The sequence below is a fragment of the Myiozetetes cayanensis genome, unplaced genomic scaffold, assembly GCF_022539395.1.
Source record: "Myiozetetes cayanensis isolate MyiCay16 unplaced genomic scaffold, myiCay2020 scf26, whole genome shotgun sequence".
Classification (NCBI taxonomy): domain Eukaryota; kingdom Metazoa; phylum Chordata; class Aves; order Passeriformes; family Tyrannidae; genus Myiozetetes; species Myiozetetes cayanensis.
This window is the reverse complement of record NW_026087477.1, coordinates 5,530,322-5,552,761: the sequence shown is the minus strand read 5'-3', so window position 1 is coordinate 5,552,761 and position 22,440 is coordinate 5,530,322. Positions and strand designations below refer to the sequence as shown.

Genomic DNA, 22,440 nt, shown 5'->3' with positions numbered 1-22,440 from the left:
TGCTGCCCCATGCAGTGATGGCAGGGCTCATGCCACTTCTTCTGACTGTTAATGACATCAAGAGACAGCTAAAAATGTCCTGAGTATCTTCCTCTCTGCCTAAGTACTTGCCATTGCTGCTGCAGGCAGATCATTGGAGGCTTCTGTCCACCCTAAGCAGGAGAGGTGAGGAGCTCCACAGCCACCTCACTGAAGGGGCTGGGACCACATTCCCAAGCCTCAGGGTGTGGGCCCATGTTCTCTGCTGGCTGGAGAAGTTCTGCTCCCACAGTTCATAACTGTTCCCTTGCCAGAGGTTATCACATCTTTAGATCAGCACTGGGCTTTGCTTCCAAATTCTTTTCAAGGAGAATGAGCCAGGTCAGCAAAGACTTTTCAACTGCCTCAGCTAAGCTAACCCATTTGGAGTAAAAATATATTAGGAAGCACTTCCATGTGGAGCTCAGCTGGCAGGTTGGAGCAGGCTTTGGGTTCTGGCAAGGAGGTGAGGTGGATCTCAGCAGGCACAGCTGTGCTGGGAGAGGACGTGTCTACACTGTTGAACCCAGATTTTTAGGGTTCTGCAGTTCAAAAACGATTGAAAACTGCTGCTCTGACTTCTGTGTCTGCAGCAAGGCAGCTCTGAGAGCTCCTAAACCAGCCAACAGCAATATCAGAGCTTTATGTCCAAGGTCACGGCCAGGAGATTCTGTACTTTTCCAAATGATTCTGTTGGCTCTGGTTCTTTCAGGCTGGAAATGGCTTGGCCAGAATTGGAAGGTTTTTGCTTGCAGGGCTCTGCAGCGTTCAGTGGAGGCTGCTCTGGCAGGGAGGTGTGAGTTCACAGCTGCCTGTCTGTGTTGCTGCTGTGACAAGGGGGGAAGTTCCAGACTTGCCTGAAAGCTGCTGAGGGGCTGCTGGGCCTTTGTAAACCCCTCAGATGCAGCACTGACAAACCTCCCAAACCCCATCCCTTTTCCGATGCAATTTATACACTTCTACCCTTGGCCGCACCTTTGATTTTTGGTGGGAGCTTTGCTCAGGTCTGAACCATCAGTAGCTGAGGAAACTACAAGGGACCCCAAGGCCCGTGAGCTAAGCTGCTTTGTCTTTCTGTTCCTTTTTTTTTTTTGTTTCTTTTGTTTTGTTTTGTTTTGTCTCGAAGCAAACGGAAAGATTCCGAGCCGCGGACGAAATGCCTGCTGAACAACGCTGAAATCGCCCCCCACCACCCCAAGGACCCCGTGGAGATGAGGCGCATCAACTTCCAGACTCCAGGTAACCCCCGGGAAGGCAGGAATGGAAATGGAGCACCTGCCCCCCTTCCTTAACCCCTTCCTGCCTGGCTGGAGGCTGCAGCAGCACTGCCTGCAGAGCCAGGGCTCACCTGGGGTGCAGCCAAGGGACCCCCAGCCTTGTCTGTGCTGAGTGGGATTGCTGAGAGAAACCTTCGCTGGGAATGTCAAGGACATTGCACAGGCACTTCCCAAGGTGGGAAGAGGGGTTTTCCTGGATTCCCAGATGAATTGGGTGCGTTCTGGTCTTAAGGGCACAGCTGCAAGAGCTGTGGCTGTGCCAGACATGCCAGAGCACCAGCGCTGCCCTGTGCTTCAGGCTGGGGGCTCCCAGGGTGGTGAGGTGGAGCATGGCAGGCTGCCCAGCACCCAGAGCTCCGGCCACATCTGGAACTGGTGCTTTCTGGTGCCAGGCCTGCCCGTGGGCTGTGCAGGGGGAAAGGTGGCTGGTTGCTTGGCACAGGCAGGGCAGCGTCTCCTCGCTTGGTGCAGACGCCGTCATGGAATCCTGGAATGGTTTGGGCTGGGGAGGGACCTTCAAGCTCATCCAGTTCCACCCCCTGCCATGGGCAGGGACACCTTTCACTAGAGCAGGTTGCTCCAAGCCCTGTCCAGCCTGGCCTTGCAGCAATGGATGGAGCAGCCACAGCAGCTCTGGGCAGCCTGTCCCTGGGAGCGGCTGCGGGGCGAGTGGATAACAGCACTGAATTCCTGGGCAGAGAGGTTCCCTGCACCCTCCTTCCCACACACACGTGTCCCCATGTCCATGCATGTCCCAGCTGCCTGCATGGCACCTCTGCAAAGCCACCACTGACACGGCCCAGGCACAGCCCCACGCAAAAGGACGCTGGGCGGACCTGTCCACACCTCTGCCTCCGAGTTCCCGGCACTTGAGGATTTGGAAGGGAGTTTATTGTGCTTTTTGGGGGCTGGCTGTTGTTTTCCGTTCGTTTGTATTTTTATTTTGCTGTTTTGTGCTCGTTAATAACGTTTCTGTAGCTCCTGTTTGCCCTTCCCATTCCCAGTCCTGTCCTTAGCGTTGTCCGAGTTTCCTTAGGGTGAGGTTGGCAGTGGGTACCCAGAGGGCAGGGACCTGTGGGGCAGCACCAAGCTGAGGGGTTCACATCAAAATGAGTTAGGAACAACCCATGGGGATCAGCCCAAGCTTAGGAATGTTGCTCAGTGGGTTCAGTCCAGCCTGCAGGGGACTGAGCGCAAAGCAGTTCAGCACAGGTAGGTCCCTAAATCAGCTCTTAGTGCTGCTCTTGCAGTGGAATCTGAAGGTGTTTGAGTGTCCCCAGCTGCAGCTCAGCAGCAGTTTGCACTTGTCTGGGCACAATGTTATGCTGGGTGCACACAGGAGCTCCCTTTGGGAGCATTCCATGGGCTCCTGGGTGCTCCAGGGGAGGTGGGGGACCCAAGAGAAAAAGCTGCACTCCCCCAGGTGAAAAACCTGTGCTGAGGCAAAAATAAAGATATAAGTTTGTGTCCTTGCTTGGTCTTGGTGCCAAGAAGCAGCTGGAAGTGCTGGTTCTTGTGTTTCCCTGACTGGGAATTCCCCCTGTCCCACAGGACAGCTAAGGGTGCTTCCATCAGGTCATGGGATTGATGGATGAGTGAGCCAGTCTTCTGTTGACCCCACTGGTCTGGTCATGCTGTACCTCTGAATGTGGGGTCTGAGAGGCTTGTAAAGGCAGCTGAGACCTGCAAACCTGCATTAGGGCTCTGCAGGTCCCAAAGGCACTGCCTGTGTCTGGCCTGGCTGTAGGAAGATGCTGCCATTTCCTTTCCAAGTTTATCTGCCCATGGACTTGACCTGGCTGGTTTATTCTGCTCTGTAATTTGTAAAGCAGCAAAATGTTTTAAAGGATCTGGGAGAGTTGATCACCTGCCTCCCACAGAATTTTGCAAACTCGTTGGGTGAAAATGGAAATGGATGGAAAAAAATCAGCTTGGAGTGTGTTGGTGGTGATGGAGAGGTGGTGGTGCAGTTTGCAGGGGAAGACACCACAGGTGCTGTCTGAATTAAAGGCCTTTAAATTCAATATCTTGTGGTTCAGAAGGGGCTTGTAGGCTCTTCTCCTGCCAGGTGACCCCAGGTAGAATCTCCATTGTGTCCCCAGCAGGGAAACGGAGTGGGGGGAAGTGGGAATGGGAATGTGCAGCTCAGAGAAGGGAAATCATAGCACCTCTTAGATATCCTGTCCTAGCCTAATCAGTACAAAAAATACCTTTCTTTTCCTCTTTAGATTTATGTTGGCTTTTGTTTGGTTTTTTTTTTTATTAGCATGAAATTTTTACAAAAGTGTATCTTTTATTTATTTATTTTTTACTGTTTTCTGCAGATTCTGGTCTGAGCAGCCCTCTCAGTGACCCTGAGTTTGACTTGGAAAGTTAGTTCCTGTGTGTTTTTGTTCCTGTTGGTTTCATTTTCCCCCCTCCCCTCCCATTATTATTTTCTCTTCTGTCACTTTCCTTTCCGATTCTCGTTCCGTTCCTGTTACTACTTTTCGATATTTTTTTTTTTTGCCGAATTCTCCGTGTTCCTGCGGTGTTTCGCCCATCTCACCCCTTCTCTGTGCCATCTGTTTGTCTGAACTGTGCTTCCAGTTTTACAGTATCCCAGAACAGGCCTTTGGCAGGACAAGGGGAGCAGTGGGAGATCAATTCCCCTTGGCAGCACCGTGCTCCGGTGTCTCTCTGCTGCCCCAGGAGAAGGACTTGGCTCCCCAGGCTGCCTTTACCCCCTTGTGGAAGATGTTTCATTGCTGCAGCTCAATGTGCCTTGTGCTCGTCCGTGGGCACGCTGTGAGCGTGGGGTGTGTGTGTGCTTTGCTGTTTGTAATGGCAGGGAAAGGGAAACGGGAGCCACAGCTGATGATCCCTCCCTCTGGAAAGAGCCACGCGGGCACCTTCTCGTGTCAGACGAGGAAAGGGACAGTTTCCCATCTGTGGCAGGTTCCTGGGCACTGACTTGTTCCAGGAGCACAGAGGCAGAGGCCACTCCACCCCCCTGGTTCCACACAGAGTGCCATCCAGCCACGGTGACTTTGTGGGATCAATGGGCTCTGGCCCGTGGAACAGATGTCAGGGTGACGTTTCTGGCTGGTGCGCAAAGAATCAAGGCTTTTGTGATAAGATTAGAGAGATTCAAGTGATTGAAATGTTAGATGAGACTGGCTCGGAAAGACTTCATCCCATTAGGAGCCAAGATCCCGGCCTCGCTGGGTGGTTTGGGCTGGATTGTTTGTTTTTTTTTAGGGCTTTTTTTAATACTGGGCAGGGAAGGAGATGTGAGGTTTCAGCTGAAGGGTCACAGATGCTGATTGTGCTCGGAGATGCGAGGGCTGGGATGTTTTCCTGAATAATTCAGTCCAAATACTGGTCTCTTTGGTGTGGAATACTCCTGTCACTATTGTCCCAGTTTGCTGCCACACCCCCCCCCTCAACCCCATTATTGTGTGTTTTCCTGGCTCCCACTGCCACCCTGGCTGAGTTCCCTGCAGTAACCAAGAGGCCACTGAGCAGAGGAACCTGTGAGCCATTTCCCTTTCATACCTTAAAATGAGTTATTAAATTAAAGCAAAGAGCAGCTGCTCAGCTGACACAGCAGCAGGGCTGGTGCCACTGCAAGTGCTCCTGCCTCATTTAATACCAAACTCCTGGGTCTTAATGGAGCCCCCGTGCACTTGGCATTTTGACCAGGGAAGTGTTTATCACTGCAGAGGTTTCCAGTCTCCTTTTGTTCTAAAAAGCCCTAGAAATCAATCCCACAAGGAAATTCTGTCCTTAACAGCAGCAAAGCGAGGCGAGTCCCCATGTGCTCCCAGCCAGTGCCAGTGGTTGGAGGCTGGAGGGGAAGCAGCAGGTTCCCCAGCAAAAGGGCAGGGCTGGTTTTCAGGAGCTGGTCACACACTGAGGATTTGTTTCTGGAGCTTTTATGAAGGGAACTTGTGAAATTCCTTCAAGAGGAATGTGACTCCTTGCTCCAGATTGGCACAGTGGGCCTTTCCCATGCAGACCTCTGGCTCAGAGGGAATAGCACATGTTGCTCCAGGACTTGTGAGCCAAGGAGAGTCTGAGATTTTTTTCTTGCTCATTATTACTGGGGCTTCTGAGCGTTTATTTTTTCCTTTTAACCTGTGTGTCCATCGCTTGGGATTTCATGTTATGTTTCTCAGCACAAAATCTCTGGCTTTTTGGAGTCAGGAGGTGGCAGCTGGGCTGGAAGCTGCCTGGGGGAAGGAGTCAGTGACTCACAGGGGTCTGGAAACAGCAGGCTGAGGTGCCAGGAGTTGCTCTGGGTAGGGTTTGGCTTTGCTTTATGCTCCAGCTCAAGTTGTGTTCACTGCCCTCCTCAGCCCTCGCTTCCAGAGGCAGAAGGACAGACCCTGAGGGAAGTGTTGATGGTGTTAAACTGGTCTGGTGGTCTCTGATCTGGAGCAGCTCAGCCAGGTGGGCCTTCCAGTCCCACACAGACACAGAGAGGACCACCAGCTCCTCCCAACTCCCCCAGTCCACATGGGTGCTGTGGTACTGGGATGGACTGGACAGCAGCCTCCCTCCATCCAGGTGGAGAAATCCTTCTCCAGGTGCAGTGGGACAGCACGGCAAGAGATGAACTGAGAGCTTTTCCTCCAGGAGACACCTCCTGCCCTGACCCCCAGCAGACAGAAACGAAGCCAGTGCAGCCTCCAGAGTACTTTGGGTTATTTTTGTGAGCTTTTTTTGGTCTATTTCCCCCCTTTTTCTATTTTCAGCCGGATTTCCTTGTGCTGAAAATAGATGTCCCATTAGCTTAGGAGAAACCTGTCCAGGTATGACAGACTCGTCCCGTGCCCAGGCCTGGGGGAGGCAGCACCTCTCCCAAATCACTGTAAAACTGAGGATGTCATGCTTGCTTTGCCATCTCTGTGCTGAGTTTTCAGAGTATCTGACCATGCTGCTGCCACTGCCGCTGCTTTGTCACCCACCAACACCCACGGGGCTCGAAATTCTCCCTGGCTTCCATCTCTTCTCCACTCCTGTCCTTCTCATCGGGGGCACTGCCCAGGGCTTCTCAGCATGCTGCTCTCCCAGGCCATCCAGGGCAGGGTGGGCTGGCAGACAGCATGGGAAGCCTCTGGAAAAACATAATCCAATGCAGATGAGCAGAGCACGGAGCGCTTTTCCACCTGGATTTGTAGCGTAGCTGTTTGAGGTGACAGGAAGGGAAGGATCCCTGCTCTTCCCAGAGCTCCAGCTGCCCCTTTCAGAGCAGGATGTGCAAATCACAGGCTGAGAACCGAGTCAGCTGTGGCTGCTCACCCCGTGGGTGGCTGAGATGTGCCCCAGTCTGACCAGTCCGACCCAGCAGGACCCCCAGTGTGGCTCAGAGAGGATCCAGGGTGTTCCCTGGCAGCTCTGGCTGCCTCAGTAGCAGCACACCCAAATGTTGGGGAGGATTGCAGGGGCAGCAGGTGACCCAGGCCAGCAAATTGTTCCAATGCCCCTGACTGAGAAGGGGCCAGAGGATCTCTGGCCTCTCCATCCCGAAAGGTAACGACATTCCCAGCAGAGCCTGGGTGGGGTCGGCACAGCCTGACCTGCTGGGAGGGAGGGCTGTGCTGTGGAGGGAACATCATCCCTAACCACGAGTGGGGAGAGGAGCCAGAGCTTGGTGTTTCCATGCCTGGCTGCACCCTGGGAATGGTGGAGGCCAAACCTCAGACTGAGAACTCCCAGAGCCGATGTTGCGCCAAGGACAACTCAGGGTCCTTGGGGTTGGAGAAGACCTTAAAGATCATCAAGTCCAATCCCTGAAAAGCCTCCCCTGCTTCCCCACATCTGCATATATCCCATCCCCTGCCCCACATCACCATGGTTGGCTGGATCCTGCCCCGTCCCCCCTTTTCTGTTGGAGTTGGTTCCCGATCCCGGCGGGTGCTGTGCCATTTGCTGCGTAGGTTCCTCTGGCAGCGTTTGCTCATTCCAAGTCCACTATTGGAATCGCTAACACGCATCTGCTCTTCGGATTTTCCTTTTTGTTTTGCTCTGATTTACACATTGAAAATGGGGCCATCATGGGAACACTCTCATTTTACTGTTATTTTTTTATTATTATTTCCTTGATTTTTTTTTTAATTTTTTTATTTTTACTTCCAAGGACACAATTTCGAGCCCTGAATTCTTCTCTTCTAACCTCCCTACTTTCATTGCAGATCTTACATTGTAATTTATTTTCTTTTCTTGTTTCTTCTTTCTTATAAAATGCGCGACGGTTGTGAATTTTAGTTGTTATTAAATGAGATTCTTTTCCTGCTGTCTTGTCTTTTAGGTATGCTCAGCCACCCACCCATCCCCGTTTCTGAGCTGGCTGAACACACAGAGCATCTCAAAGCTAATGATAACCTGAAATTATCCCAAGAGTATGAGGTATGAGCAAGAGTGAGTGCTGTGCATGGGTTTGCAGAGCCAGGAATTAGGGAATTCAGGCAGGCCCTCATCCAAAAAACATTGCTTTGTTGTAAGGATCTGGTTAGTTGAAATTTAAAAGTTATTTATGATTGGAAGTTAATTACTTAGTCTTTACTGGAGTTCAATTCCAGATCATAAAAAGAAAGGGGTTTGGTCCATGAGCTGCTCCTGCCCAGGGATGGGGCAGCCCCAGCTTTTCTGGGCAGCCTGTGCCAGGGCCTCCCCACGCTCACAGGGAACAATTTCTCTCAAATCTCTTCTAAACTTCTCTCTTTCAGTTTAAAGCCATTTCCTCTTGTTTTACCACTCCATGCCCTTGTAAAAAAAAGCGTCTCTCCACTATTGGTTTTGTCGCTGAAAGACATAAAATGCCCTGATATTTTTAGCCCGATAACTAGTCTAGACTGCCTAGCACTGTTTGCAGGGGGATACTTTCCAAACAAAGGGATGCTTTCTCCCTGCTCTTGAATTCCAGACATCAGCACATGGGCAAGCAGCTCCCTGCTCTCAGCTCTGCACCCCCGGGGGCACGGGGTTACACGTTGGAGAAAGTGTATTTTGCCCTGCTGGGCTCTCTCTCCCCACGTTGGGGCACGGGGAAGGGGGGCAGCGGCAGCCCGTTAATGTTCTCCATCCAGATTCCAGAGGCTGATTTGCATAATGCCATATCCCAAGTGCCCTGGCTCCGCGCCAGCCCAACCTCCTCCGGTGGGAGAGCCAGAGCTGAACAAACATCGCTAATGAAGTGAAGGCGAGGCATGATTAGAGGGATGGAGAGCAAACAGACACATTACAATAGTATAAATACCCATTAGTTAGGAATTCTCTGCAGCGAGAGAGCACGGGGTGGGGGGGGGAAGGGTTTGGAGGAGGTTTTTTCGGGTGGTTTTGTACCAGCGCTGGCCCCGGGCAGCTCCAGGGTGGGCAGAGGGTGGCAGGCAAGGGTCAACCCCTGCCAGCTCAGAGGGATGGATCTGAGACCCTCTCCTGGCAGGGAGAGGGAGAGCAAACAGCAGGAAACAGCTCGGCACGCTCCTGCCAGGCCTCCAATTGAGGCAAACCCCAAGGGCTCTGCAAAATGATGAAGGAATTAAGCCCTTGTTTTATTTAATTCTCTGGCTGAGGATTTAGAGGTAAACGTAATTAACCTAATTTCCATATCTGGGACAGCTGGACTTTAGAGAGAGGGAAAAAAAAAAAAACCTACCCACCAAACCTGGCATAAATCACTAGGACAGGCAGAGGGGATTTTTCTCTCCAGTGCATTTCATTGTTTATTCCTTCATCCCTTCTAGGAAAACTCTGTGTTGATTGAGTGTCTTGGGGCTGGGGTCTTTACCCTTGCTCTGTGCTGGGAGATGCACTCCTTACCCTGTGAGCAGGAAGCTGCCACCTGCCAGGCTCCTGGGGGGTTTTCTCCACCCTTGGAACTGGGACACCTTTGGTACTGAGTCCTTGTGGTCCCAAGTATTGCTGTCCCTGCTCCACACAGAGCAGCCTGGTCCCTTCCCGCTGCTCATGAGTGGTTTTTGATCATAGAATCACAGACTGCTTTGGATTGGAAGGGACCTTAAACCCATCTCATCCCAGCCCCCCTGCCATGGGCAGGAACACCTTCCACTAGCCCAGGTGGTTCCAGAGCCCCGTCCAACCTGGCCTTGGACACTTCCAGGGATGGGGCAGCCACAGCTTCTCTGGGCAACCTGTGCCAGAGCCTCCCCACCCTCACAGGGAAGAATTTCTTTCCAATTTCCAATTTAAATCTACTCTCCTTCAGCTTAAGGCCATTCCCCCTTGTCATATCTCTACAAGCCCTTGTGAAAAGTCGCTCTCCAGCTTTCTTGTAAGCCCCTGTTTCCCCTGATGTTTCATATCTCGTTTGTACATATGGTCATAAATATCTTAAATATCTTCCCCAGGTGTTACCACTCACCAAGACACTGGTACATTTCTACCCTCTTAATCATGGTGTAGTTTAACCATGCACAGATTTGGCCTCTTGATCACTCCCTAAATACACTGATGTGCTCCTTCCTGTTATCTCCCAGTTCCTGATGTTTATCATCAGGGCTGTAACTAACCCAGCGCAGCCTGGAATTGCACTGATGCTTTTGCCACGGGGTTGCATCAAGCCAGGGGGGGAATTACCTCAGCTATACCTCTCTGGGTGGCCAAGGGAGATGGGGCATGAGCTGTGCTACAGGGGCTTTCCCACAGCAGAGCTGGGGGAAACAAACAGCGATCGCTGCGCTCCTCAGCGAGATCCCCAGAGCCACGATGTGGCGAGGGATTCAGAGCTTGCTTTGCTGCTTTGCTCTTCACTGACCCTTCCATTTCCTTCCCCCAATTCCTCCAGTCCATCGACCCCGGCCAGCAGTTCACCTGGGAGCACTCCAACCTCGAAGTGAACAAGCCCAAGAACCGCTACGCGAACGTGATCGCCTACGACCACTCGCGCGTCATCCTGCTGCCCATCGAAGGTGAGGAGCGTCCCGTGGAGCATCCCTGCATCCCACGAGTTCGTGCTGGGGTGGAGCTGCTGCAGGGAAACACATCTCACAGGCTCTTCCCCTCGTCTCTATTTATATATTCTTCTCTTAGCATCTCCCTGGGAGTTTAGCAAGCGGGAGATACCTCTGTAAACCAGGCGTTTGTTAAATCCCGGTGACTGACATATTCCCTGGAGCTGCAATCCCTCATTTCAAGGGCTGGTTTATCAAGGAACTGTCTTCCCTTTGCTTGGAGATCCCTGTTTGATACGTCTGTGACTAACAGGAAGAATTCAGACCACATAATGCTTTAGAGAGAGCAGGGAGGGGGTGGTGGGTGGCAGGGAACGCGGAGCGTGGCTGTACAGGGATGAATGAGAGGTAACACAGGGCTAATTGTACAAATGTGAGAGCGTCAGCAGCAGCACAGGCAGAAAGATCACTTGATATGCAGCTCCTGCTGCAGCCCTGGCTCCTAAAAGGCTCGGGATAAGAAGGGGTTAGCGTGAGCCTTGTGGGTCATAAATTGTTTCCTGAGCTGCTTCTGTGAGCGATGGTGCAGTCAGAAAATTTACATTAAATTTCACAACTCATGGCTCTTGACAGAGCTGCTCCGGTGCACGCCAGGATAAGAGGGGCTTGAGATGGAGTTAAACAGGGCACCTGCTTGGGCTGCTGCTGCCGAGATAATGCTGGAGTTTCACGGGCTCAGGTTGTGGCTGCGCCGTGGGGATAAAGCGTTCGAGGCCAGTCTTGCGTTGCCAGGAGCTGATCGTCGGAGCAGAGAGGATGTGGGATGTCCTGGTAACTGCCTGGTGAATGGAGAGGTTAATTCAGGTCCCTCTGTGAGCAGGGAATTGTTGGAATAATCTCCCTCTGCCGCGGTAACTCCGAGGGACGTGGGGAAGGGGAAGAGCTGGTCCTGAGGCAGCAGCAGAGTGTGGTGACTTGGCAGAAAACTGCACGAATCTGCACTGGTCTGGTCTGCTATTAGAGGGCTTTAAGTGTTTCTCCTTGTGAAGCTGACTCTGTTCTGGCTTGGTTTAATTCTGAGATTAATATTGTATGAGCCAAGGAAAGCAGAGGCTTTAAAAAGTTGCCTTGTCATTCAAGGGAAAGGAGAAGAACACAAGTGGAGGAGTGAAGGACACTTGGGCTGGTGTTGGATGCAGGCAGCAGTCCCAGCTCTGCCCAGGGGCGCTGGGGGAGACCAGTGGTGCAAATATGATGGGCCAAGGTTGAATTTTCAAGCATCTGAGAGGTTCTGACATGTCTTGGCTGGTGTGCTCCTTCTTACCAGGCTCTGTTTTATGCTCAGGGCTGGAAGATGAAAGGAGCCGGACGAATCAATTGTTACTTTCTCTTTGTTTTAAATTTGGATTTGTCAAGGCTGCAGAATGTCTGCTTGGTCAGGAAGAAGTAGCAGCTTTAACTGTGTGACTTCTCTGAAGCTGGGCCTGTCACACAGCAAAGCATTGCAGGAGCCCACGGCCACCACCTTAAATCACAGAGCGGGCCCGAGGGGGCTGGAGAGGAGATTAATTCTGGAAGCTCAGCCTTGATCACATTCCTGCCTTCCTTCCCTCCTGAAACTTCAGGCTGCGAGGGAATGGGGGCAGGGAACCCTCCAGAAATTCAATCAAAAGCCATATCTACCAGCAGCTGAAATGCTGAGTGCCCTTGAGGACTGGCAGGCGGTTCCTGGGATCGCACCCTGCCAGCAGCGCCGATGCCTTTTGCTGCAGCCCAGTTTTGTGTTGGTGCTGCTCCCCACCCCTGGCTCCCCTGGAGACAGCAGGGAAGGGCTCTGCACCGAGTTAATCACGGCTTAGCAGATCCTGCCAGCCTTGCCAGCCGCTCGGCTGGAATCAGGAACGGGCCCAACCAGCCACCAGCCCCGTGCCAGGCGCAGCTCTCTGGAGCTGAACCCGAGCAGCACTGCTTGCCAGGGTCCATTTTAACTTCAGAGCAGCTTTCTCCTGCCACGTCCCAATCACCCTCTTCACTCTGGCAGTGCCTCCTGCTCATCCCAAACCCTCAAGCAAGGGCCCAGGCGAGCAGCTGTAGCTCAATAGCCTGTAACTCATGCGAGTAGAAAAAACCCCGCTCCTAAAAATGACGACGGGCAATTTACAGTGAGTCAAAGCCTGTAATTTCAAATCCTTCACTGTCTGAATCAAGCCTGGTTTTATTGCTTGCACTGTCCAGCTGTAGCTCACTGCCTGGGATTGAGTTATGGACCACACAGTCATCGAGCAGGTGCATTTGGTGCCTGGGCTCGGGGCGTGCTGGGACAAGGACTTGGGTTTGTCCTGTTGGAGACCAGTGCAGCAGGAGCCCTGGGCCAGGACCTTGCTCCTGTTGGCCCCAGTATCAGTAGAAAGCCCATGATTTCAAGGCTTGATATTTGCTCTCTTTAATATCTTTTGCAAGGAGTTACTTGTCTCCCTGCAATGCAGGAGGTTGAGCTGGGAAAAACCCACCAAAGAGCCTGTTTCTCCCAGCTCTGATTCTGACCCACCAAGCCATGAAGGTGTTCCTGCAGGGGAATTCTCTCTGACAACATCCCTGCAAAGATTCCATGCTTCCAGCCTCACGGAGTCCTGTGCAGTTCCCTGATTTTGTGATTTCACCCAGGAATTGTGGGCAGTGATTACATCAACGCCAACTACATCGATGGCTACAGGAAGCAGAACGCCTACATTGCCACTCAGGGGCCTCTGCCAGAGACCTTTGGAGACTTCTGGAGGATGGTGTGGGAGCAGCGTTCAGCTACTATTGTTATGATGACTAAGCTGGAGGAGAAATCACGGGTAAGATGCATGAGAGGGATGACTGGTTAGTCATAATCCTGGGGGATTGGAGGGGAGAGTTGGGGAACAGCAAATCCCTTTGATGTGCAGCCAGTGGGGGATTTCTGCCTGCTTTGCCAGCACCCTGAAAAGTTCAGTGATTCATTGCTTTTTAAAAAACAAACCATCCACCCTGGAAATCTGCAGCCTCCTTTGCAGCTCCAGGAGAAGATCCCATTACCTGATCCGTAGTTCTGTCTCGGAGTTAATCATGTGGCAAGTTTCACATCAGTTCTCTTGTTTAACAAGCCCAAGTACATTCCCTCTAATCTTCAGGATCATTCCAGTCTGTTGTCTATGGGATTGATGTGGCATCAAAGCCTGTGCTCAGTCAGTGGGAGCTTTCCCTGCTGGGTCTGTCCCTGTCCTGCTGCTCTGGAAAGACATTTCTTGCGCCTCCCCTTCCCTTTGCCACCCGTAACCATCAGGGCAGTTTGGGATTGAGCTTCCCCAGCAGCAAAGGGTTTGTCCCAGCACTGAGCCATCCCTCCTGCCTTCCAGATCAAGTGTGACCAGTACTGGCCAGGCCGAGGCACGGACACCTACGGGATGATCCAGGTGACGCTGCTGGACACCATTGAACTGGCCACGTTCTGCGTCCGGACGTTCTCCCTTCACAAGGTGAGCTTGCTCCTGCTCCTGCTTTTCCCTGGAGGTGGGCTGTGGCACACTCCAGGCAGGTGTGGGGGTGCAGGGACCCCCCCCGACTCCTGGTGCTCCTCTGTCCCCGCAGAACGGCTCCAGTGAGAAGCGGGAGGTGCGGCAGTTCCAGTTCACGGCGTGGCCTGACCACGGCGTTCCCGAGTATCCCACCCCGTTCCTGGCTTTCCTGAGACGGGTGAAAACCTGCAACCCCCCTGACGCTGGTCCCATCGTGGTGCACTGCAGGTACCGGTTCCCTTCACCTGGATCTTGGCACGGGGCCACCTCTGAGGGAGGCAGAAGTTTGGGAGGGTGTGGATTTGCACGTGGGAGACACAGCTCCTGGGCAAGAGTGTCCTGTGAGGAGGCTCAGGTGTGACCTCCAAGCTGTGTGGGGTGTTGGGGAGGCAGAGCTGCCACAGCTGTCCAAGGCAGAGCTGGCAGTGATTGACAGGGAGTTTCTGAGTGCTGTAGCCACTGTGATAATGCCAAGCTGAAGGCAGGTAGAATTCCCTAATTCAATTTACAACCCAACGAGGAGCGCTTGAAGCCTCAATGCAGATAAATCCCCGTGTTCCTGAGGAAGGTGTGGAGGAGCCTGCGGGTTCCTCAGCACTCAGGGAAGCTCTGAATTGTGCAGGCTGCTGGGGAAGCTAATCCTGCCTCTGCTAGAGGATGCCATTCAAACAGTCTTTGTGAGTGGGCAACTTATCACTGCCCTTGCAGATGGCAATTGTTGTGCACCTCCGAAAATGAATAAAGAGGAGCTGTCAGCTCACAACCAGCTCTCAGATCAGCTGCTAAATTCTTGCCAAAGCTCCAGTCACCTGCTTGGTTCAGGTGTTAGGCATTCTAATTAACAGAGATCAAGGGGGCTCCGTGAAAAAAGGGACAGCAGTGGAATGGTAAAAGGAAGCCCTTTATTAGCTGGGGCACAGGCACAGAGCACCGAGCCCTGCTGGGGTGCAAATGCTGTTACACACAGGTCTGATGTTACCCCGGTGCACAAAAACATTTAGGAAGAGAGGTGAGGTGTGTTACTCATTACCACATCAGTGCCTTCTCACTGCTGAGAGATCTGAGTGATTAAACAGGCTTTTTCAGCCTCTCCATCCTGCCAGCCCTTTGTTCAAGCCTGGAGCCCCAGCTCGAGCTGGCACAGCCGTGTCTGCCCAGGGTGCCACAGGTGAGGAGATGGGCACAGCAGTGTGGAGGGGCAGCAGGCACCTCACCAGAGGCAGCTTGTTCCTCCTGCAGCCTGCCCTTGGGTGGCATAAAAGCTGAGTTTGGCAAGTGTTGGCCAAAGTGAGCTGCTCAAAGCAAACCCCTGCACGTCACAAACTCTCTGGGGCTGTGCTGCTGTGTGGGGCAGAGGGGCTTCCCCACCCACTGGTCTGTCCCAGCAGCCCCTCCCTGCTGGTGTGGCAGCACTGGCCCGAGCAGATAAATGGGGTAAATGGGGTTTTAGTTTCCAGTGCAGGCTTTACTGACCCCAGTGCAGCACTGTGCTCACACAGCAGAGTGACACAGAGCAGCAGGGGCTTTGATGTCACCTCTGTCCTCTCCAAACCCTCCAACACAGTGTTTCCAAACTGGATCAAGAGCAGCACATGCTGAGGGGAGTGGGCAGGAGCACTCCCAGCACCAGTCCCATCCGACAAGTTGCTTTAATTCAACAAAAACCATCCTGTGGCTGAACCCACACCCATAGAATCTCCTGGGTCGGAAGGGACCCACAGGGATCTCCAAGTCCAGCTCCTGGCCCTGCACAGGAAAGCCCCAAACCCCACCAATTCTTGGCCGGTTTGCCGGGATTTCTGACCTTCTGAGTGGCAGAATAATCCACCCCTCCCTCCCTCCCTCCCTTCCTCTCGCCCCCCCAGCGCGGGCGTCGGGCGCACCGGCTGCTTCATCGTGATCGATGCCATGCTGGAGAGGATCAAGCATGAGAAGACCGTGGACATTTACGGGCACGTCACTCTCATGAGGTCCCAGCGCAACTACATGGTGCAGACAGAGGACCAGTACAGCTTCATCCACGATGCCTTGCTCGAGGCCGTCGCCTGCGGCAACACCGAGGTGCCAGCTCGGAACCTCTACAGCTACATCCAGAAGCTGGCCCAGATCGAAGCCAGGGAGCACGTGACGGGCATGGAGCTGGAGTTCAAGGTGATGGGCGCTGGGGAGGGCTCAGTGTTTGTTCCTCACTGGGCGCTCAGGCAGAGCAGACACGGAGCCTTTGTGGGGCTGATGGGGCTTTTCTGGTTCTGTGTTAGAGGTAATTACTTTTCTGAGCTGAGCTGCTGCAGTTCCCAGGGGAGAGCTGCCTGTCACTGCTGGAGGCTCCTCTGGTCATTTCCAGCTGAGATTGAATTTGCTCCCTCTTAAATTGCGTTTTTTAACCGGTTGGGGTTTTTATTATTGCTCTAAAAGTTTTGCCTGGGGGAAAGGGCTCAGACTCTGTCCCCACTTCCCAAAAAAAAACCCCACAGGAGTTGGTAGGACAGGGAGGGGCAGTACAGGGGGCTGGCACAGGGGTCAGGAGAACAGCAATGCTGAGGGGATGGTTGTGCTCTCTGTGCCCTCAGCGCCTGGCCAACTCCAAAGCCCACACCTCCCGCTTCATCAGCGCCAACCTCCCCTGCAACAAGTTCAAGAACCGCCTGGTGAACATCATGCCCTACGAGACCACCCGGGTGTGCCTGCAGCCCATCCGGGGTGTGGAGGGCTCCGACTACATCAACGCCAGCTTCATCGACGGCTACAGGTACCTCCTGCCCCAGGGGTGTCCGTCTGAGGGTCTGCCTGAGCCTGTGGGGTGGGGCTGGACCAGGGCTTGACACTTGGCCTGCTCTGTGTCACCACAGTAGTGCAGTGCCACGGGTAAATTCCCACACGCCCCCTCCAAATCCAGCCTGCTGATAAAGCTTTTCCCCCATGGGGAATCATAAATTGCTGATCCCCTGCAGCAACCCAGCCCTCCATTTGCTGTCCTACTCTCCAGCTTTTCCATGCACTATCCCAAAGCTCCTGCCCGGGCAGTTCTGCCGTGCCTTGACCCCTGTCCTTGCTCTGGGCTCTCCCCCAGGCAGCAGAAGGCCTACATTGCCACGCAGGGGCCGCTGGCAGAGACCACCGAGGATTTCTGGCGGATGCTGTGGGAAAACAACTCCACCATCGTCGTGATGCTGACGAAGCTTCGCGAGATGGGGCGGGTGAGTGGGGGCCGAGGGGGGGATGGGGCAGGGTTGGGGACAATCCTGCAGGACAAGGACTAACAGGGACCTGTCTTGTCCCCCGGGCAGGAAAAGTGCCATCAGTACTGGCCCGCGGAGCGCTCGGCACGGTACCAGTACTTCGTCGTGGACCCCATGGCAGAGTACAACATGCCCCAGTACATCCTGCGGGAATTCAAGGTCACGGATGCCAGGGTGAGTGCTGGGGTGTGGAGCAGTTTGAACCCCTGCAGTGAGGGGAGGGGGCTGGCCTAAAACACAGGGTTTGGTGGGTTTGACTCTTTAAAGGAAGGCTGAGGTGAAAACATTTCTCCTGGGAGAGTCTGGGATTATCGGTGGAGGACAGTTTATAGAATATCCTGCTTGGAAGGGGACAAGGTGGGGATCGGGCACAGCTTGGACTCCATGACCTTGGAGGTCTTTTCCGACCTCAGTGACAACCCCAAGAATCCCACTGTGTGCCCAAGAGCTCAGCTGTGATGAGGAACAGAACACACACACACACACACAGATTGTGCTTGACTATTTGTTCTTACAAATTGAAAATACTTCCTAAGCTCTCCCACAGTCGTGAGTCACTTCGTTAGAGACGTGCCCGGCTTTTGGGTTTGCCTGAGATGAAAGCAGAAAATGTTTCCCCCAAAAAACTAATAAAAACCTTGCAAAGGATTCTCTGCACCCTACAGAAAATGTGCACTTGTCTGGCTGTCACTCATCTTCAAAGGAACACATTGACTCCAATAATCTTCGATTCGATGTCAGATTTCTCATCCAAAGGAACATTTCAATACCTTCTCAAATTTGTTTAGCAAATGCAACCCTCCCTCTCACAGCAGAGTCGTTGCTTTTGAGGTTGTCAGAGTATTCCAGAACCTGATAATTCAATTTGCAAGGTTGAGGAGGAGGATGCCTCATCAGTCCTCGTAGAACAAGATTTATCTTCCTGTCAGCTGTAATTCTGACACTGTGGCAACGCTTTGTGAAGATTGATAGAGGGGCCATCACCTCACCTTGAATGTTCCCTTGCTGAAGACTCCATCTGTGCTGTCTGCAGTGGTCAGAGCTTTCAGCACCTGCCAGGATATGGATCTGTGCTGACAGGCCGACTCTGGGAATGTCAACTGCAACATAAGCAGCTTCATCATGGTGGATCTGGATAATAAATACGTGTGCACTTGACTGGAACACAGACTTGGCTCAACTTTTTGTGCCCTTTAACAAGCTAGCAAGGAATTTTTTTTTTTTTTTTTTATTTCTTTGCCTTATTTCTATTTGTTCTCACAACTGCAGGAGGTTTTAACTATTCCTGTTTTCTCCCCCAGGACGGGCAGTCACGAACTGTTCGTCAGTTCCAGTTCACTGACTGGCCAGAACAAGGTGTGCCAAAATCAGGAGAAGGTTTTATCGACTTCATCGGACAGGTACACAAGACCAAGGAGCAGTTTGGCCAGGATGGCCCCATCTCTGTCCACTGCAGGTAGGCAGGTGCAAATGGAAAACACCTCGTTCGTCTGGGGATGCAAAAGGAATTAAAATCCAGATATCTCCCCCCACCCCTTTCCCACCCCATCCTTGCAGGCAGAATTCTTGGGGGTGTCAGTGCCAAACACTTGCTTCTGCCACCCAGATTCATTTCCCTTCAGCCCTGGGCACTGCCCACAAGGCTTTTGACCCCTTATATTTAGAGGAGGGGTGTGAAATGCTGATACTTCGGAGGAGATGGGAACTTTGGTGTTATATATAGAATGTATTTAATATATATCATATTTAACCTGCAAAATTAGTAATACTTTTTTGCCACTTTCAGCCCAGTTCTGCACCACTAATGCTTGCTGACAGCAAGAATTTTGTACTCCATGGGCAGGAGAGGATGGTCCATTCATAAAAATATTTAATTTAAATGTTACATCATAGTAATAACGTTCCCACTGAATGCTGTTTACCACTACCCAAAGCTTTTAATTTTATTTTTTTTTTATTTCACTTTCTCAAACATTTTTTTGGGTCACACTCTGGCTATTTCTGGATATTTATCCTGGAGGACTGACTCTCCACTTCCAGCATGTTCACAAGGCTGATCTCTACCCCAACCTCAGCGTTTACAGGAGCAGTTGAACATTGTAACATACAATTCCCTGGGGTTTTTTCTGCCATTCCTGCAGTGCTGGCGTGGGCAGGACTGGAGTGTTCATCACCCTGAGCATCGTCCTGGAGCGGATGCGCTACGAGGGGGTTGTAGATATTTTCCAGACTGTAAAGATGCTGCGAACACAACGACCTGCGATGGTGCAAACAGAGGTGAGGGGGGTGGGGACCCTGCCCTGCCACAGCCCTGGCCAAGCCCAAGGTGCTTCCTGCCTTTAGAATCATGGAATGGGTTGGGGTTGGGGTTGGGGGAACCTTAAAGCCCATCCCGTGTGCAGGGACCAAGCCCCGTCCCAGCTGTCACCAAACAGCACCTGATTTTATACTAAATAAATAAATACAAATTCCTATTGTTCTAAAGTCTCTTAAAGATCTCCTCCCAGTCTGGCAGCCTCAGTTCTTATCTCATCCCCACCTCTGGGGTGTGGGGGGGACTCACCTGCCCATCCTGGCTGGAGGGGGGAGATGTTTGGTGCCTGAGAGACACAGACACAACGGGAAGGGCTGGGCTTCCTTCTCCCAGGAGAATCTGGGAGGTTCCTGCTCAGCTTTGTGCTGTCTGGAAAGCAGATCCTCAGGGGCCATCTCCCACCTCTGAAGCTGGTTCTCTTTGCTCTTGGCAGGACGAATACCAGTTCTGTTACCAGGCAGCCCTGGAGTACCTGGGGAGTTTTGATCACTATGCAACATAAAAAGCCATCGTTGTGCAGACTCTACCAACCACTTCAGTCCTGGAAGGCCTCTTCTGACCCAGGAGGAGCGCTTGAACTTAACAAAACTGACTCAGAAGAAGTACCTTTTCATCTGGACAATGCATCGGGGAGCAGGGGGGAGGATTGGAAGGAACAACCCCTTCGGGAACTCCATGGTGTAACCTGGCCCGCCCAGAGGCAGCTGGGGAGGTGCTTGAGGGGCTGCTTGAAGTGGTGAACTGCTCTTGTTACCTCAAGTGGTGTTCGCTGTGGAGGACGTGTGGACACACGGTGGAAACAGATCCAAAAGCTAAAACACACCTGGGGAAAACCGTTCCTGCTGGAGAAGGGAAGGAAAAAACAAACAACAAACAAAACAACCGACTTTGGTTACATCATTAGAGTTCAGTTTATTTACTAATATAGTTGGCAGTCTTTAAAGGAAGTCACTTGCAGAATTGAAGGTGTTCTGTGAAAGGAAAGGAACTAAAATCTCAGCACTTGGGCAAACTTTTAGGGTCAGGAGTTCTTCTAGCTGGAGTCTTAATAACCTCAGTATCAGCACTGGGAGGATTCTGGGCTTGCAGGCACCTTGCAAACAGCACCCACGGGACGCCCCTGCCACGCCAGAGGTTTTATAGCTCACATTTTGAATACTTGGAACATTCCTCATTTCTTCTAATTCCAAAATTTATTTTTTAGGATATTTAAAATGATAAAGAGAGAGAGAAAGAGAGAAATACCAAACCCCAGAGCTGGCTGTGTGGGGTGGGCCCCTCCCCTGGCACAGTGGTGGGACCTGGGCTGGGGGTCACTGACTGCCAGCTCTGGTCCCCTTTCCAGCACATCTGGCTTTCCTTGGAGAGCAGGGTGGGACACCCCAGGAAGAGAGGCAGCCCCTTCCCCAGGCTCTTTGCACATTCACACCCCACCATTCCTGCTGTGAGCAGCTGTGCCTCCCCCCACCAGCTCCTGCTGGGAGCGTCTCCCTGCCAGGAGCCCCAGGAACACCCTCAAAGAAATCTATTTCCAGTAAATTTATTCTCAGCATCCAAGTGGCTCTCGCTGCCAGCCCCTCACCTCTGGGAGCCACGTGGAGCTACTCTCAGGACTATCCCAGTACCACGTCACAGCTCCCAGTACCACCTTGCCACGGCTCCCACCATGCTCCCAGTCCCACCCTGTCCCCTGGCACAGCTCCCAACGTGCCCCAGCTGTAAAAGAACTGGGAAAGATCCAGGAAGGTGCATCCAATGGCAAATACTGTGAGTGGCTTTCTTTAAAGTATCGATGTAACTGTAACAAGTGACATTACCTTTTTTTTTTTTTTTTTTTAAATAGTGTATTTTTTCCTTTTTTTTTTTTTTAAAAAAAAAAGACAAAGAATATCAGTCGATGAATTTAAAAGAAAAATTTGCTTATTTGTTCATATTATGTTCAAAGACAGTCTATTTTTTCACTGTAGAAATGTTACGTGTAATGGCTGTGATATATAAAAATGCAGTGCAAATTGCTACTTCTACATATTGCTTTTCTACCATTTAAAAGGTTTAACTTGCTCATGTAAGAACAAAATGTCCTTTCTGGATTTTTTTTTTTTTTTTTGGATGATTTTTTTTTTTATTTTTATGGGTTCTTTGGTTTCCCAATCACAGACATATCCCGTGTCCCTGGAAGGGTGGGAGAGCAGCAGGTGTAGAGGTGGTGGCAGTGCCAATGCCCTCCCCTTCAGCTGTGGCCACGCAGGGCCAGGGGTGAACTGGGAGATTCAACAGCACCAGTGGCTTGTGAGGACTGGTGAGACTTCCCTTTGGAGCCTTGACACCCATGGGGTGTTTTAACATCATTGCCCAGCTCTGTCTGTGTGCTGGGTGTAGCAGAAATGCTCTTCCAGGAGTTTTTCCTGCCCGGAGGACAGGATTTCTGGGAAAAAAAAAACACACACTGCCCTGAGCTCTGCTTGCCTCTGACTTTTCCCTTTTTTTTTTTTTTTTTTTTATTTTTATTTTTATAGAAGGGGTAATCATGGCCATCAAGTGCTGCCCAGAAACCCCCACACAACCCATTTCCTGTCTTTAACCGAAAAAAAAAAGAAAAAAAGAAAAAAAAAAGGACCGACAGAAAGGCTTCTTCGAGATTTTACTTATTTGTGTGAAAGTTGCCCAAATTTCTAAGTATGTTGCAGCAAAATCTTACTGGACAAGTCTGGGGGAGGGAGGGGGAAGGTTTTTTTTCTTTGTATGAGAGCAAAGTGCTGTTGCTTTCACACTGTTATTTCAAACTGAAACAGTTAAGTGGTTTTCATACCACGGTGTATGTAGATATATTGACTTTGTATTAAAGGAAGATTGTCTGAAGCCTGGCTGCAGCCCCGTGTGTTGGGGGGAGCGGGCAGGGAATGGAGCAGCTGCTCTGGGCAGCCCAACCACTCTGCAGTCCTTCCTGCTGCTGCCCAGGGCCAGGTAACAGGTTGGCTCTCCCTCTGCTCCGCTTCTGCTCCTGCTAAAAATAGGCCCCTGTGCAAGCCAAACGTGTGGCTGCAAAGAAAAGGGCTCATTTGGGAGCTTTTGGCCAAACAGGGCAGTGACACAGGCCCCAGTTTGCTGTTGGTTTAGTGATGGATGTGTGTGGGAGCACAGCCAGGACCGGGGTGC

The 22,440-nt window shown here is 51.9% G+C and overlaps 1 protein-coding gene across 12 annotated transcripts in view; it reads left to right on the top strand.

Moving 5' to 3' along the window:
* Positions 1 to 22,143, top strand: part of PTPRS (protein tyrosine phosphatase receptor type S) — a 157,859-nt gene extending 135,716 nt beyond the window's left edge. For 7 of the 12 annotated variants that reach the window (XM_050320947.1, XM_050320949.1, XM_050320948.1 and 4 more), the window contains 14 exons: positions 1,145 to 1,257; positions 3,620 to 3,667; positions 7,591 to 7,688; positions 10,087 to 10,210; positions 12,857 to 13,032; positions 13,573 to 13,692; positions 13,805 to 13,959; positions 15,597 to 15,882; positions 16,302 to 16,480; positions 16,802 to 16,928; positions 17,019 to 17,144; positions 18,272 to 18,426; positions 19,112 to 19,247; positions 19,718 to 22,143. In XM_050320947.1, the coding sequence (XP_050176904.1) occupies positions 1,145 to 1,257; positions 3,620 to 3,667; positions 7,591 to 7,688; positions 10,087 to 10,210; positions 12,857 to 13,032; positions 13,573 to 13,692; positions 13,805 to 13,959; positions 15,597 to 15,882; positions 16,302 to 16,480; positions 16,802 to 16,928; positions 17,019 to 17,144; positions 18,272 to 18,426; positions 19,112 to 19,247; positions 19,718 to 19,786 (1,912 nt within the window). In that variant the 3' untranslated portion in view covers positions 19,787 to 22,143. The remainder of the gene's footprint in view (positions 1 to 1,144; positions 1,258 to 3,619; positions 3,668 to 7,590; positions 7,689 to 10,086; positions 10,211 to 12,856; positions 13,033 to 13,572; positions 13,693 to 13,804; positions 13,960 to 15,596; positions 15,883 to 16,301; positions 16,481 to 16,801; positions 16,929 to 17,018; positions 17,145 to 18,271; positions 18,427 to 19,111; positions 19,248 to 19,717) is intronic. The other 5 variants (XM_050320953.1, XM_050320952.1, XM_050320951.1 and 2 more) reach the window with 1 other exon arrangement.
* The last annotated feature ends 297 nt before the right edge of the window (positions 22,144 to 22,440 follow it).